We start from the raw sequence: 17,313 nt of genomic DNA on the forward strand, positions 1-17,313 counted from the left end.
ATAAAACGCAGTATTTTGATAAAGAACAACAAGACGTTTTCCTTTAAATCACCAGGTAAAAAGATAGTTAAGACATTTGTGACCATGTCAAAGCTGAAAATTTTAGAACAGGAAAAGACAACGTACATGTGATTGGACTAATTCATTAATTCTCATCTTTCTATCTCCTCTGAGAGGCATTTAACGAGATTGCTCTACACCAGGGGTTGGGAACCTTTTTGGCTGAGAGAGCCATGAACGCCACATATTTTAAAATGTAATTCCATGAGAGCCATACAACGACCTGTGTATGTACATTACGCATTATCCAATAAAAATTTGGTTTTGTCCCGGAGGACAGCTGTGATTGGCTCCAGCCACCCGCAACCATGAACATGAGCGGTAGAAAATGAATGGATTGTAATATATGAGAATGTTTTATATTTTTAACGTTATTGTTGTTTTTTTTTTATTAAAGATTTGTCTGCAGGCCAGATGCAGCCATCTAAAGAGCCACATCTGGCTTGGGAGCCATAGGTTCCCAACCCCCGTTCTACACCATGTAATGAACTGGGCTTCGAACATAGTATTGCTGGGTCCAAAGGGGTTTGAATCGGGTATAATCTAGGTAAAATGCACAGGACCAGTAGTTGAGTTGCCAGGACTTATATAAATAGGCTGCCTGTATACATTCTAATGTGCATCATTCTTTTAAGCAGTCCTACTTTTGTGGACATGGTCTTCTTGCTCTTAGAGGAGAGCTACTGCAGTGACATTTTCTGCTGACAGATCTTTATACAATGAATATTTATGAATTAGGATAGAGCTTGTAACCTGAATTCCATGCTGACAGGCAGGAACTGTTCTATCATTAGAGCTAAGCCTTCAATCTGTCATTTATAGTCATTTCAGCTATTCTTAGATGTCTGTATGATCTTGATTTCAAAATACTTTTATAAATCCTTGTACATGAACATCCTAACTACTTTTAGACAATTTGGGCTTTATTTATAATAAAGTCTAGTGAACAGAAATGTAATCATAGATTTCCAGGTTGTATTAGCTATGAATATATAACCATGTGATATGGCTTTCAGTTTAGAAAAAGAGTAAGAAACGTATAGTGTATCATTGCACTAAGTCCTTCGCTTTAAAAAAAAGAAAGAAAGAAACCACTTAATTTTCCTGTTTACCAAAAGGCACTTAAAGACATCAAGAAAAATTTAATGTCATCATTGATTGTCAAATTAAGTAATATTGCAGTCTCAAATACGTACCCTGGATGTTCCTGAAGCTCACATCAATATGAGTAATGCAAGCTATGCTATATTGCAAGTTTTAAAATAAAGATTCAAATAAATATTCCTCATAAAAGTAACTTCTTTCCTAAAATTTCCAAGGTTTACTATTTCCATAACTTGATGAATACTTAATATTTAAAGTTCTCAACTTTTAGAGTCATAATTTCCTTTAAATACATTACTTAACAACTTTAAAATTTAGGCAATGTACAATTTTAATTTCAAGGTATTAAGAGTCTTGAAAGCAAGTTTTACATTTCAAAATCCATCTTAGAAATTAGGTCCTGTACCCTAAGAATGTGTCAGACATTTGCCACTAAATAGCCTTTATAATAGAAATGTTCAGCCATGTTATTTTAAGGAATATCCGTATATATTTATTACCTCCAAACATTCTGTGTGTATTTTGTTCATAACAGGATCCCACAGACCAAACTGTTCTTTCTTTTTTAGGTAAACATATAGTAAAGACTTAAACATGAAATAGATTTTTTGAGGTTCACTTTTGGAAAAAGATAATCAATCAGTGGAATCTGAATACTGGGGTACTATTCACAAGCTTTGAGAGCTTGGAGATGAAGACATGTGAACTGTCTCCATCTATTGAGGCCCAGAATCTACACACCCAAAATATCTCCTCTTCCCGCTAACTGGTGACAGCAGCATAATGCAGTAAGAAAACTATTTTCAGTATCGGTTCTTTTTCGAGGATCCCTTTCCAATGTATGAAGGCCACAGAATTTAACAGGTATGGCTTTTTTTTTTCGCAAACAGAATCGGTTTACCACGTAAAAACCACATTCCTTATATTTTTCTGCTCTGCTCTAGATGTTGGCTTCTGTGTTGCTGGCACTTTCTTTTCTGAATTGTGAGTTGCTTTCTCAATACATGCTGAACTACACAGACACTTTGAGAATTTGAAAGAACGTGTTGAATACAATACACAGGAAAGACTGCATGAAATTTTATCTCAGAGAAGGAAGGTTAGGACTTGTCAAGCACATACTCTTCTTCAAGTGTTTCTTCTAATTTCTTGACTTGCTCTTTGATTGATGTGGCCTGCTTTTGAAGCCGCTGCTTATTTCTGGGCCCGAGTGGTATCTCTGTAGCTTCCTTCACGAGATTCTCAGCCTGGACGGCAATGCCTTCTGTTCGTTTCGAAAACTCCTAGAAAAATATATTATCATTGTTAGGAAGGCACCTTCTTTTAAACTCTGCACTCAAATGAACTGCATATACGTATTGCAGGGTCTCTCACATTAGATGGATAGATAGGTTCATACATGTATGTATATTAGCATATCATATACTGAGCAATAAAACAGACGTATTTTCGTTATGGCAGAATAGACTTTGGTAAATTATTTCATCTTATATATAAGACAGATATATGTCTTCACAGTTATCCAACAATTCTCACACATACATACACAAAATGTTTCTTCATTGTTTCTTGGTTCAGGTTCATTGTTTAGATTTCTGAGCTGCATTATAATAACTAACTTATCTATAAATACGTTAGTTTATTATGGGCCAGTTCAAGCAATGATCACTGGTGATTGATTTTTTTCAATCAGGGAGATCAAAACATTTCTAGGACAATAAATATAAATGTGTATTTATTTCATTGAAAAATGTGTGGGTTAATATACAGTATCACTGGCCCTGGCCGATTGGCTCAGCGGTAGAGCGTCGGCCTAGCGTGCGGAGGACCCGGGTTCGATTCCCGGCCAGGGCACAGAGGAGAAGCGCCCATTTGCTTCTCCATCCCTCCCCCTCCTTCCTCTCTGTCTCTCTCTTCCCCTCCCGCAGCCAAGGCTCCATTGGAGCAAAGATGGCCCGGGCGCTGGGGATGGCTCTGTGGCCTCTGCCTCAGGCGCTAGAGTGGCTCTGGTCGCAACATGGCGATGCCCAGGATGGGCAGAGCATCGCCTCCTGGTGGGCAGAGCATCGCCCCTGGTGGGTGTGCCGGGTGGATCCTGGTCGGGCGCATGCGGGAGTCTGTCTGACTGTCTCTCCCTGTTTCCAGCTTCAGAAAAATGAAAAAAAAAAAATACAGTATCACTGTCACTATAAAGAAACATTGTGTTAACCAGTTCTCTTTTCCAGAGAAGATCTAGTATGATAAACTTATTTTCTATATATCCATATACTACATGATGGAAATTTTTGAACCAGTCAAACCTGGACTAGAACTTGGATTTGTTAATTACTAGTTGTTTGATAAGTTACTGTTTAGGATCTTTTATATAAAATACAATGATTCTCTTCTTGTGAGGTTATTGTTAGCATTTAATTAACAACTTCTTTTTAAGTGCCTAGCACTTGGGCAAATACCTATTATAATTTTTTTATGTCCCTCATGTAAAACTGAGGACAAAATAGTTTATAAAGTTTACACAATGATTCCTGGTAATAGTGAACTACCTTAATTATAAAAGTAACTTACTATGTTTGAGGAACTGGTCAATTTTAGCTGCTATCTGTATTTTGTTAGGTAAATACACTGAATACTGAATTTAAAAAAGTGTAACCAAGAAATAATCTTGAGTGAAAAAATGAACTAGTGTGTCATTTTTTCTCATGTAAGAGAATCTCACAAGAAGTTTGAATTCTGATCACAAACAATCCTCTACTCAGTAGATAATGTAGAAATCCAATATAAATAATTTTTAAAGCCAGACTTCTAATAGCCATCTTCTCCCACAGAGCACCTCCCAGAATTACTACATAACTCCATATAAGATAGAGTTACTCCATAATCCTATTACAACTTCACATTTGAAAGACTTAATGTCCTCATAGAAATATCAACATTATTTCAGGAGAGTACCTTGCAATGAGAACAAAAATAAGTACAGCTTCCTTACGGAGGACAGATTTACTATATCCCAAAATACAGTATTTGCTAATGTCACAACTTTAAATTCTGAGCCTATAAGCACGCACTACACTGTTGCAATATGTGAGCTTACAATCACTGTAGATTCAATTGTGAAGACTGAATTCTCAGCATAATCTTTCAGAATCCCATGAACAGAATTATAAAATAGTATTTTTTTTTTCCTTTAGTGCTTCCCAGAACCAAGAAAAAACCATGGAGAAATGAATGCTTGAAACTGTTTATATACATTCAATCGAAGAGCTTTTTGTGGGATCCAAAGAACAGAATGGTGCTGATAGAGACCAAATTAAACTGAAACAGAATAATATTGGAAGGTTTTATGTCTATGTCCTTGGCGGCAGGACGCAGCAGGAAAGAACAGACTCTGGCATCAGATAATCCAGGAGTGGAAACCAGGCTCTTTCACTAGCTGTGTGACCTTGAGCCACGTGACACTGAATTTCCCTTAGCTCATCAGTAAAGCCCTTTGTGAAGATTAAACGTAGTGCTGCCATGAACATCCTTGCCCATCCCAGCAGAGAGCAAGCACTCCAGTTCCTTAGCACAGCCGCTGAGGGGCTACAACTGGAATGAAGCCTGTATTAACAATCTCAATGAGCAAAGAAACAAAGAACAATTATTCTAGCTTATAAGTGCTTGTGCAGCAGCATATGTAAATAATTAGAAAAGCGGTCTAGTTTTATAATAAAAGTAGCTAAGGGTCTGGGCTCCGGACTCAGACCTCTTGGATTTGAACTCTAACCTTTCCAGATAGTAATCCTAAAATCTTGAATAAATTCTTTAACAACTATGCGCCTTATACTTCCTCATTTATCCAAGATTAACAATGGTACATATATTTTAGAATTGTTAGAGTGGAATTAAAGAAGATGATGAGCATCAAGTGATTAGACCAGCATAGAGAGAGAGTGTGTGTGCGTGTGTGTGTGTGGTGTGTGTGTGTGTGTGTGTATATTCCATAAATGTTAGTTGACATTATTAAATCAATCCCAAAGTACACAAGGTCATTGGTTAAGGACAATTTTAATAACAAGACTAAAAGATTACATGTGTTGCATCTGTAGCTGACAAATCGATTGAGAAGAATTAGAGCCACAGGATTTCAGAAACCTTGCATGGAACCTGGGTGGAACCCCCACATGATAATTAATCCAATAACTATAGCTGTATTTATAAAAAATGCTTGATATATTTTAATATTTAAAATAATTAAAATTTAAAATAATGTTCTACTTAAATGGCTGATGAAAATCATATAGAATTCAAAGGTTCAGTGGCCTTATGAAACATCAAATTCCTCAGTGAGTTAATAATAGGAGAAATAATAAAAAGATTACCAGTATGAAACAGAGAAGCCTTTCACTGGTAAGAAAGCAGAAGCACAAGGATTTACCTGCTAAAGGCTCCAAAGGATAAAAGATAAACAAGTCTTCTTTGTTATACATTGGCTAACACATTTTTATGCTAATTTAGTCTTTTTATAAACCCCAAACAGGGAAACCCGAACCAAAACAACCTGAACAAGTCTCTAAGTGCTTTGTAGGAATGGACTGCTTTGCTCTGAGTGCCCAAGGCGTTAGCATACAGGCTGGAGCTCATGGAGGACTACTACTCAATACTACCTCTTGGATGTTCCCTGGAGCCTCAAACTCAGCGCATGGAAAACAGAGTTGGTCATCTTTCCCCATCAGCAGTTACCGTTCCCGTTTTCCACCTCACTCCCATTGCTTCTGCAGGCTCAGAACATTGGGTAGCACATCTCCTTTTCCTGCACTGTCTCTTGGGTCCATTTCCACTGCCATCCTCTCTGCTCTAATTCATGCTCATATTAATGCACAGGTGCAATCACTTTCTACTTGGACCCCATGACCTTAGTCTTTCACACTTTCAATTTTTTACACCGGCTTAGAAACTCATCTCCCCAAAGTATAACTCTCATCGCATGACTTAAAAAAAACAAAAAACCTTTAAGGGCTCCATGTTGCTTAGAGAGTCTCTGCTTTACAGCTGTGTTTCATTTTATTTTTGCTTTACAACATAGTATCCCCTTATCTAACACTTCTATGCATTATGTCATTTCTCACGACAGGAATGCTCACTATCTGCGCCAAACTCTGTTTTTCTTTGTCATCATCTGACCTTAGAGATTCAGGGAAAAATATCACTGGGTTCAGAAAGAAAAAATTAATGCACTCATCTATTAGGGAACTATTTCCCACTTTAATGAAATGTTTCTTTCAGTTCTTGATGTTTAAATCTTACTGATGTTTTCATTACGCAGAGAAACCTGACCAGTGTATACAGAAGTAGATGATTGATAAACACTAAGTATTGATTACATGCAAAATTATAATAATTAATAGTAACAGGGAGTGAAAATGCAGTTTTCCTTCTGAATAGTGAGTACCAAAGGACTCTGTGTCTTACTGTTTTACCTTTGTCTGTTCCAATTCCGAAGATAAACTTTCCAAACTGCTAAAACTCAAGAAGCGCTCATGGCTGGAACCTGTTTGAAAAAGGTATCTGACCACTGTCTCTTTGTTGGTTTCAAATCGCTCCCATTTTCTTAATGTGACCTAAATTTGAAAAAAAACACACCAAACATTTGATGTTATGAATTATCAAACTGTGTCACAAGATACTGTTATTCTTTGTCAGGCTGTCAACTTCTAATCACCTCTGTTCAAATTTCACACAGTTATACTGAATAAAGGTAATCCTGATGGCTTCTGAGGATTTCCCTTGGGACTTAGCTCCTCCATGAAGACTGGGTGTGGACTAGAGTATTGGGTTTTCCGCCAGCTGTAACATCCTATAAATCTAAGGATATTATTTAAAATGTAGATAAAGGACAAAAGAAAAGAAAGCTTCTCAGATTCTGTAAAAAGAGAAGAAAGAAGAAAGAAGGAAGAGGAGGAGGAGGAGAGGTTTTGCAGTTTAACTGTTTAGAATTATTAAGTATATCTAGAAAGCCCAGAAGCTGCCATTTTCCATAGACTTTTAGGGTAACTTCCATTTTTATATATCATTATATATAACTAGCATTTGCTATGCATTAAGTAAACTAGAATTTTGTCATTACAATACTTTATATGAATTATACTCCCACTTATATTGAGTTTGACACGCGAAACAAATAGCTTATTATCAATATATGTACCGGAATTTCTCTGGAGGGGAGGAAGAGGAGGAAAGAAGGGAGGGAGGGAGGGAGGGAGGGAGGGAGGGAGGATGGAGAACAAAAAGTGAGAGACAGAAGGGAGAAGGGAAAAAAGAAAGGAAGGAAGGGAATGGCAGTGAGCAGGTGGGAAAATTCAAAAATTATATTTCAGGTAATATGTCAAGATCACAGTAAAGTATAACCATGTGGCTGCTGGATTGCGGAAAGGTGAAATAATTCAGTATCAATTTCTGGATTCAGACAAGTGTGAATAAAAATCCTAGCTTTATTATTGATCACTGCTCTGTGACTGTGAGTCATGTCCTCAAACTCTTTCTTTTGTCAGGCACAAATACTTGCAAATCTGCTAATGATAGTGCCAATCTCGTAAGATCGGTGCGGTGCTTCAAAAAGATCACTCCTGTAAATAGTCAAACACAACGTTAGAGCCCCAGAGGCAGAAACAAAGAAATGCTTTCTCGCACTAACGGGAGAGGTGATCTGCGAGCGCAGCACAGGCAGCCCTGTGCCTGCAGGCTCCCACCTGTAGGCGGCGTTCCTGCTTCTCCCTGCCGCGCTCCAGGCCGTCCAGGGTGCCCTCCAGCTTCCGCAGCTCCTCCTGGACAGGGCCCTGCAGCCCGCCTTCTCCCTGCTGAGCCTGCGTGATCTGCTGCTGAACGTCCATCTTCTTGGCGGCGATCCTCTTCGTCTTTTGCTAGAAGCATTTGCACATACATGTTACTCTCTAAGCGACGAGGCAGGGACATGAACGCCCGCGCTTTAGCAGAGGTACGACACAGCATGACCTCACGCCGTGTGGGCCCCAAGTGTGTTTTAAAGTTGACATGAACAGTTAAAACTGCAATAAGGACTGTGCATTAATAATATTTATTTATAGACAGGCATTATTCATAAATATTTTGTTTTTAATGGTAAACGACATAATTAATTTGGTCTTGGTGTTTCAATTGAGTTCAAATTTAGACAGCATTTAGCATGTAATGCAATGCTCCAGAAGGAATTTGGCAAAACTATTTAGAAATGATTCTTCTAAAATAATCATTTTACTGCTTAAACGTACAAAGTTCTAAGTCTGTTTAAAAAAATCATTTATTCTCTAAAAGTGCTAATATTAAGAAATTTAACTCCTGGGCATATTCAGAATGATTAATCTGCTGAGACATCTAGGGAAAGTTATGTATTACAATAAACGTTTTGTTGAGTTATAATGTACAAACAGAATGGTGTGCCAATCTCAAGTGTGCAGTTCATGAATTTTCACAAATAAATACGCACACATAACTGATTTAAGAAATGTGAAGTTTTAGGAACTAATATAAATATCTACAATCTCATATATCTCTGACTTAAAGTAAATTGAAACACAAATTTTATAATAATTGAGAACAATGTACTATAAAGCATTAACTTTTTTGTATTTACAGACGTTTTAGAATTATTAAGTATATCTAGAAAGCCCAGAAGCTGCCATTTTCCATAGACTTTTAGGGTAACTTCCATTTTTATATATCATTATATATAACTAGCATTTGCTATGCATTAAGTAAACTAGAATTTTGTCATTACAATACTTTATATGAATTATACTCCCACTTATATTGAGTTTGACATGCGAAACAAATAGCTTATTATCAATATATGTACCGGAATTTCTTTACTTCCAGTTCTAATCCTATACAAGCATACTCTCCTGAAAGGTCTGGTACTTCATGTAAGCTATTATTTCCCAAACTACAGTGTATTCAAAATGATAAACTGAAAATTTTACCATAAAAGAATATTGATTTTAACATACAAGACTACTGATCTCAAATACAGTACAATTAGCTCTATGCTTCCAGTCTCCCTCATGAAAAGGACAATTTGCAAGTTTTCTGAAGGTTTTCGTAGCCAAGTCAGCTTTCTCTCCACAATAGTTCTTGAACTTTTTAGTATCATCAAATCACTCAGGCTGGGAATTTATCTTGCAGGATAGGATCTTTGAAACATTTAATATTTAACAGCGAGAGCAAAAGTGCTAAGTTCTTTTAACCGTTCAGCTGGGTTCTTGCCTGCACACCCGGCCTCCTGGCCCCGCCCCTTTCCTTTGCTCTCGTTCAGGGGATGCTACTCCCCTCTCTGGTCTGTCAGTGATCATCTCAACCCTTTCACACCCAGCACCGGGGAAAGAGGCATCCTACCTGGTGATGGAGAAGTAACTGCTGCGCTTCGAACAGGTTTTCAGCATCCAAGATCTTCTCCGCTTGCTCCTGGACTTCTTCAGGACCGGAAATCAACTCTTCAAGGGAACTCTTGACTATTTCTTTGTACTGGACACAGTCCCCCAAATTGCTTAACATCTTTTCAACCTAGGTTTTCACACACACACAAAAAAATTGTAAACTGTATGCTCATGTAATATTACATTTTTAAAGAATATGTGTAAAGTCTTTCTGAACTGGAAATATATACACAGATCCTTAACATTTATTCTTATGTATATAGTTTCAATTATTATTAAATTGCTAGTCACTCATGGAAGTTGCAAGCCTCATTTGATATGGTGCTCTGTGCCACATGAAAACCCTACTTGACCTTGAAAGCAAGGCAGGATAAGAGAACTATACATTGTACACATGTCTCCTGGATTCCTTTAATTACAATCTCATGACTAAAACTTAATTATAAAAAAAGCATGTTGTAAGAAAGTTATTTTATTTAAAGAAAAAGTTTGTATAAAGGAAAAATAGGAACGAAAGGGTATTTGTTGAAAATGCACTTCTGATATTTCTACACAAAACATCAATATAATTTCTAATTTTGTGGTTTTTTAATGGATTCTTTTCCTTGTCATTTTCTTCCATTTTCAGTGTCTCTTCTGCCTAATTTCTGCTTTCTCTCTTCTAGTTTGCCAGCATTTTTGTTTTTAAAGTTTATCCGTCCCCATCTTCACTAAGAGAGTCATGTTAACACGGTATCGTCACGTGTCTTCCACAGAAGCTTCCCAGGGTCTCCTTCTCTCATGTTATTTTTCCCTTGGACCCCCTTCTGCTCTGAGTTTGTCCCAGGAAACTTGGAGCATGCTGCTCTCCAAACAAACAGAAAAAAAACCCTATGAAAACCACACACTTCAGCTCTCTGGAAATCTCAGGAAATCTGCTGACAGAAGTGACTCTTCATTACACATTGCCAATCCACAGCTTTTTTCCTTACATCACACAATTGCAAACACTTGGTGTTCAACATTAATTTAAATACTAAATTATAATCAAAAGAAGGACAGAATGAGTCAAATCTGTCCTTTTAAATAAATCTTTATGAACAGTATGTTCATTTTTCTCTGTTCCTCCCTTTTTTTGTTCTCACTAGTGTTTAAATAACAAAAAGGATATTAATATAAATTATATAGATGTTTCATACATATGAGTGTGCAAAGAATTCATGTATGCATTTGTTAGAGGTAGATTGTTGGTAAAGGTCCCATAGGCAGTCTCAGCAGAGTTCTTTTTTTTTTTTTTTTTTTTTGTATTTTTCCTATGCCAGAAACAGGGAGGCAGTTAGACTCCCTCATGCGCCCAACCAGGATCCACCTGGTACACCCACCAGGGGGCGATGCTCTGCCCACCCGGGGTGTCGCTCTGTTGCGACCAGAGCCACTCTAGCGCCTGAGGCAGGGGCCACAGAGCCATCCTCAGTGTCCAGGCCAACTTTGCTCCAATGGAGCCTCGGCTGCGGGAGGGGAAGAGAGAGACAGAGAGGAAGGAGAGGGGGAGGAATGGAGAAGCAGATGGGTGCTTCTCCTGTGTGCCCTGGCCAGGAATCGAACCCAGGACTCCTACACGCCAGGCCAATGCTCTACCACTGAGCCAAACGGCCAGGGCCTCAGCAGAGTTCTTGAAGAAGAAAGCAAATAAATGGTCTTGGTAAAATGTCAGGGTGAATAATTATTTCTAAATTTAAAGGCTATCAAAGTGCTGATGTGTGTGTGTAACAAAATATAGATTAATCTATTGACATGACTGAAACCATGTGGTAGATCTGGATCCAGGATCACCTGCATAGGAATTCACTTTTTGTATCCTTTCATTCTTCCCTTCTTGACCAAAGAAAGGGTAGAGAAGAATAACATCAGAATTACATTTAAAGTATGGGTACTGACAACCAGCAAAACTTGATTACTGCTATGAAACATGGGTCATCAAAGAATTGAAATAGCTAGGTTCCAAAATTTGCTTAATCGTATCGCTGTTTTAAATTTGTCAAAAGTCCTTAAGACCACTGTATGTTGCACATCAAAATATAAAACATAAAAGTAAAATCACAAGCAGTTCAGAGTATTTTTGGCTTACGCAAATTCACTATGAGAATCTGAAGCAGATCTACATGGATTAAAAATGTAAAAGGTTGCATTCGCAGGGATTTGGAATGATGTTGGTGCCAACTTGGACTTGGTGAACATGTTAAGGACACTACTCTTTTATGGATTCTTGTATTGGCCAAGAGTTTGCTTAAAGGCTTTAATCACTGTAAAAAAAAAATTAAAAAAAAAAAAAAAAAAAAAAAAATATATATATATATATATATATATATATATATATATATTTAAGACTGGATAAAGAAGCTGTGGCACATATACACTATGGTATACTACTCAGCCATAAGAAATGATGACATCGGAGCATCTACAACAAAATGGTGGGATCTTGATAACATTATACGGAGTGAAATAAGTAAATCAGAAAAAACCAAGAACTGCATGATTTCATACATTGGTGGGACATAAAATTGAGACTAAGAGACATGGACAAGAGTGTGGTGGTTTTTGGGGGGGAGGGAAGGAGGGAGAGGGGAAGGGGGAGGGGCACAAAGAAAACTAGATAGACGGTGACAGAGGACAATCTGACTTTGGGTGATGGGTATGCAACATAATTGAATGACAAGATAACCTGGACATGTTTTCTTTGAATATATGTTCCCTGATTTATTGATGTCACCCCATTAAAATTAATAAAAATTTATGTATAAAAAAAACAATAGTTGGTAAATAAATAAAAAATTAAAAAAAAAAACAAAAAAAAATGTAAAAGGTTACCCGACAAACTGTTACACTGAGGACAGTTAGTGAGAATTCCAGATCTTTAGAATCAAGGATCTTTGTAGTCATTCACTTGATCATTATTTCTTGCAATTTATTAATGATTTCAAGAAATACTGATAACTATCTATTCTATGTACTTTACATTCTCACTTTATCATCCAGGCACAAACCCATTAGACCTGTACAACAAGCTGGTCCCGGTCAGTAAAAATATTCTCATAGAGTGTGGAAGTGGCCTTATTAGAAATGACGTAGATGGGTGTGTATATTCTAATCTATAAAAAAATATAAACATTAAAATGTATATAAAGGAGGCCTGTCCTGTGGTGGCGCAGAGGATAAAGCATCGACCTGGAAATGCTGAGGTCGCCGGTTCAAAACCCTGGGCTTGCCTGATCAAGGCACATATGGGAGTTGATGCTTCCAGCTCCTCCCCACCTTCTCTCTCTGTCTCTCTCTCCTCTCTCTCTCCTTCTCTGTCTCTCTCTCCCTTTCTCTCTCCTCTCTAAAATGAATTAACAATTTTTTAAAAAAATATATATCAAGGAGTTTAAAATGAGTAGATTTTGCCTAAAAGAGATTTTACTGGGCTGCAGACTAAACACTGGCTATTTTATTATTACTAAGCGTCAGTTATGAGCATTTACTCTGATATACATTATTGAATTCAGTTCTTGACATTATCTTTTGGCATGCTTTTAGCTCTGTTTTAAAAGTAAGAAAAAGAAGGTTCCAGATATATTAAATGACAAGCTTAAGAGAAATAATGACAAGCTCAAGATTACATAGGAGTATCAAAGTTAAACTAATTCTGAGCCTGTTGGACTCTCAAGCCTGAGTTCTTAACCTCCGTGACTCACCTTAAACTGACTATAAAATAATGCTTTTATTAAGAGTAAAAAAGTACGGATCTAATAAGCTTTGTACTTCAGCTATAGATCATTAATCTTAACTAACATATCCAGTAATGGCACAGACCATTAAAACATCCTACTCATCTTTCCCACCAATATTCACATAAGTGTCAACTATTCTATTTCAACCAAGATTTCTTCATAAACGTATGTATAAAACTACAACCAAAAGAGAAAGGACCTTCCAGACTCCTCGCCCAGAACGGACTGTTGAGGGTGTGAGTCAATATATACCTCTGACAACAAAGTGACAAGAGCCCTGAAGGAAATGGATAACTTTGCCAGCTCATCTCCCTGCTTTTGGGCTTCATCCTCAGAAGAAACTTCAATCAGAACTTTCAGCCTGGATTTCAGCCAGCTGACGGTCTCGCCTTTTTGGGTAACACCATTTCTTATCTCCTGGAACAAAAGAACACTTCTGATGAACAAAAGGCAATTGTGCAATCATAACTTTCCAGCAAAAGAAAAGATTCAACCTAAGAAGGTATGTAAGGTGTAACAGGTAGAAATGCCAGACATTCATGCCGCAATGGAGTGCCTGCTTATTTCACTTTGTTCAGATCTTTAACAAAAGTGTACCAGTGCGACAAAGAAATGCTTCTCCAATGCCAATACTTTATGTGTAAATTCAGTACTCTCTTTACCAAAAACTTACCTTCATTATTATATGGTTAGATACTTACAGATTCCCTGATTATAACAAAGACACTTCTAAAAGTACCGAAGAAGAATATGTGAAATCAAAAATAGAAATATATTAATATACTTTGTTATCTTACTTTCCATGAGCTGGAAAGAAGATGGTATTTTTTGAAAAGAAAAAATAATCTTTTTTTTTTTTAGTTAGCTAATTCTTTTATTGAAGAGTTTACTTGTTGAATATCATGATTATCAATAACACAAAAATTTATTTTAAGTTCATTAACTCATATTTTATGCCTCATTTTTGTTAGCTTTTAGAAATCAATACACCAGATAGTAAGGCACACAAACAGGATCACAACTCTAATCAAGGAAGGGAAGGTTTATCAGCCAAGACAATGCCAGAAAGAGTCTGGGGCTTCAGCCTCTGTAGGTAATCTGGGCAGCCTCTCCTTCCTACACCCGCTCTGCGGAGCACGAGTTCAGAGTGCTCTCAGCCATGTATTTTGTTTCAGAGGCTCTTACAGGACACAAGCGTACCAGCCAGAAAGAGTCAGTCAGTTCCAGAGGCAAGTGAGCTCTTCATTCTACAATGGGAACTTATTTTTGTACTATAATAGCAGCCATAGTAAATACAAGGTAGGGAAAAGTAGGTTTATAGCCGTGAGAACATGAGACACAGTTAATAAAGCTGTGGTAACAGTCATAACCTGTATATCTTTTTCCATATGAACAACTGTACATTTACTTTTGTGCCACCCTGTATAGATACCCTTCCATGGATAACGCACAACATTATTGAACTTCCCTAGCATTTAAGGGGATTACAATTTTAATATAAAAAAGTGAAACCTAGAGATAATAAATAATGTTCTCATTAATGGCAACTCTGTGACTTGAAGGAGTTCAAAGCCCGGGAAGATAAAGAATTATCACAATAGCGTGCGTCTATGATGTTAAGAGGTAACTAAGCAGAAGGTTGCCCTGTGCCATTGATAGAATGCTAACTGGCTTGGACCTGAGGCTCGGCCACAGCTGGGCTATCAGGCTGTATCCAAGCTCACAGGGGCTGATCAATCCTGGCTGAATGTGACAGAAAGAATAGAGACCTTGTCCAAATCCCTCATTGTCTGTGACCTGGCTTTCAGATGGCTGAAATGTGTTGTATAAAAACCCGACAGTGTTCTTGTTCTCTGTGACAGCTCTTACATCTCCACTGTGTGACACTCCCACGTGTGCAGTTCTGCTCAGGACTCCCTACCCGCTAGAGGCGCAGTAAAGGCACCGCCCACTGAGCAGGACGAAAGCTCAAAGCCAGCAATGATTTACGAGGAAAAATCCCTATAGTTCCCACAGTAACATGAGTAGATTTTTTTTTTTTTGTATTTTTCTGAAGCTGGAAATGGGGAGAGACAGTCAGACAGACTCCCGCATGCGCCCGACCGGGATCCACCCGGCACGCCCACCAGGGGGCGACGCTCTGCCCACCAGGGGGCGATGCTCTGCCCCTCCAGGCGTCGCTCTGCCACGACCAGAGCCACTCTAGCGTCTGGGGCAGAGGCCAAGGAGCCATCCCCAGCGCCAGGGCCATCTTTGCTCCAATGGAGCCTTGGCTGCGGGAGGGGAAGAGAGAGACAGAGAGGAAGGAGGGGTCGGGGGTGGAGAGGCAGATGGGCGCCTCTCCTGTGTGCCCTGGCTGGTAATCGAACCCAGGACCTCTGCACGCCAGGCCGACACTCTACCACTGAGCCAAACGGCCAGGGCCATGAGTAGACTTATTTTTAAGTTCATTTTGGGAAACTAAATTTCTTATAGGAAATAAAACAGATATCAGTTCGATTATCTTTTATTTTTTAGTTAATGAAAATTTTCCAGTATCAAAAAAATGTCCCAGAGCTCACCTCGACAACCCGTTTGACCTCTCCATGGCTGGAAGTATCTATGGCCTCGCTCTTCATCCCCTTCAACTGCGCCTCCTTTGCCGAGATCCAGGATGAGCACTCGGACAGCCTGAAAGAACAGGGAGAGCACAGCGGACGCTTAGCGTGCGCATCTACCTCGAATTCATTCACAGAAACTTAACAATCACGTGATTAGCACAGAGATGAACATGTTTTCTGGAAACTGTTCCTTAAAGAAACAGGAGCCTGACCAGGCGGTGGCGCAGTGGATAGAGAGTCAGACTGGGATGCAGAGGACCCAGGTTCGAGACCCCGAGGTCGCCAGCTTGAGGGCGGGCTCATCTGGTTTGAGCAAAAGCTCACCAGCTTGAGCCCAAGGTCGCGGCTCGAGCAAGGGGTTACTCGGTCTGCTGAAGGCCCGCGGTCAAGGCACATATGGGAAAGCAATCAATGAACAACTAAGGTGTCGCAACGCACAACAAAAAACTAATGATTGATGCTTCTCATCTCTCCATTCCTGTCTGTCTGTCCCTGTCTATCCCTCTCTCTGACTCTTTGTCTGTGTAAAAAAAAAAAAGAAAAAAAAGAAACAGGAAGCTCAGGGTAGGGTGGCCACCATAGTGCTCAGTAACTTGAGGGAAACAAAAGCAGGCCTGGCAGAGCTTAGCGGAGGAAAACGCTGGTTCCGTCCGGGGCCCAAGCTCCCGAGTTAAGGATAGTACCACTTGTGGTCTGGCGCGCGTGTCCCCACCAGAGTGAGACATGACCCTAAACAGTCAGGAGTCCCCCTCGGGAGGTGGGCAGCAATCCAAGACAAAGAGGAGAAGCAACCCTGCCTCATAGAGGTCACATCTGAGTCCTGTGGAAACAAGGGGCTTCGCCGTTCCCGACTGAGACCCGTTCTCTCTACTGAGTGAAGCACTTCTATACAAGAGCACGGGCGGCATCATACAATCAGATTTTCTTTATGGCACAAGAGGAAACATATGCTCTCTCTTGTTCTGCAATCATCTCTGACTGAAGAGAATTTAGACGGACTAAGTTCTTGTCTAGGGCACTTCCAGGACTACCTGCTGATGTAGTCCTTCCACTTGTCAGGGTCTGCCACCAGCTTCGTGTAGGTGCCATCGATGGAGGCTCTGAGCTCTCTGAGGGTCACATGACAGGCTCCAGGTGTGTCCCTTACGGGGTCCCGGCCTGGGAGCTTCAGACACAGTTCTTCAATGAGCTGCAATCTTTTCTCACAGAGATGATGAGGACCTTTGTCACTGAAGAAAATCTAATGAACAATAAACATTTATATCATCCCCGTGAGAAGCCAGACAATCCTTGTATATTTTCACAGAAAAACCAAAGGAAGATTCCTTAGACTATCAATGTTATCTAGTGTCTCCGGACTCAAACCGCAGTATC

General features: G+C 39.1%; 1 protein-coding gene across 2 annotated transcripts in view; it reads right to left on the minus strand.

The window, feature by feature from the left end:
- SYNE1 (spectrin repeat containing nuclear envelope protein 1) overlaps nt 1–17,313 on the minus strand; it is a 445,623-nt gene that overhangs the window by 271,536 nt on the left and 156,774 nt on the right. For both annotated transcript variants that reach the window (XM_066248218.1, XM_066248216.1), the window contains 7 exons: nt 16,971–17,179; nt 15,901–16,009; nt 13,592–13,756; nt 9,547–9,714; nt 7,890–8,060; nt 6,621–6,761; nt 2,287–2,447 (listed from right to left, as the gene is read on the minus strand). In XM_066248218.1, coding sequence (XP_066104315.1) covers nt 2,287–2,447; nt 6,621–6,761; nt 7,890–8,060; nt 9,547–9,714; nt 13,592–13,756; nt 15,901–16,009; nt 16,971–17,179 — 1,124 coding nt within the window. The remainder of the gene's footprint in view (nt 1–2,286; nt 2,448–6,620; nt 6,762–7,889; nt 8,061–9,546; nt 9,715–13,591; nt 13,757–15,900; nt 16,010–16,970; nt 17,180–17,313) is intronic.

The sequence above is a fragment of the Saccopteryx bilineata genome, chromosome 12, assembly GCF_036850765.1.
Source record: "Saccopteryx bilineata isolate mSacBil1 chromosome 12, mSacBil1_pri_phased_curated, whole genome shotgun sequence".
In the NCBI taxonomy this organism is placed as follows: domain Eukaryota; kingdom Metazoa; phylum Chordata; class Mammalia; order Chiroptera; family Emballonuridae; genus Saccopteryx; species Saccopteryx bilineata.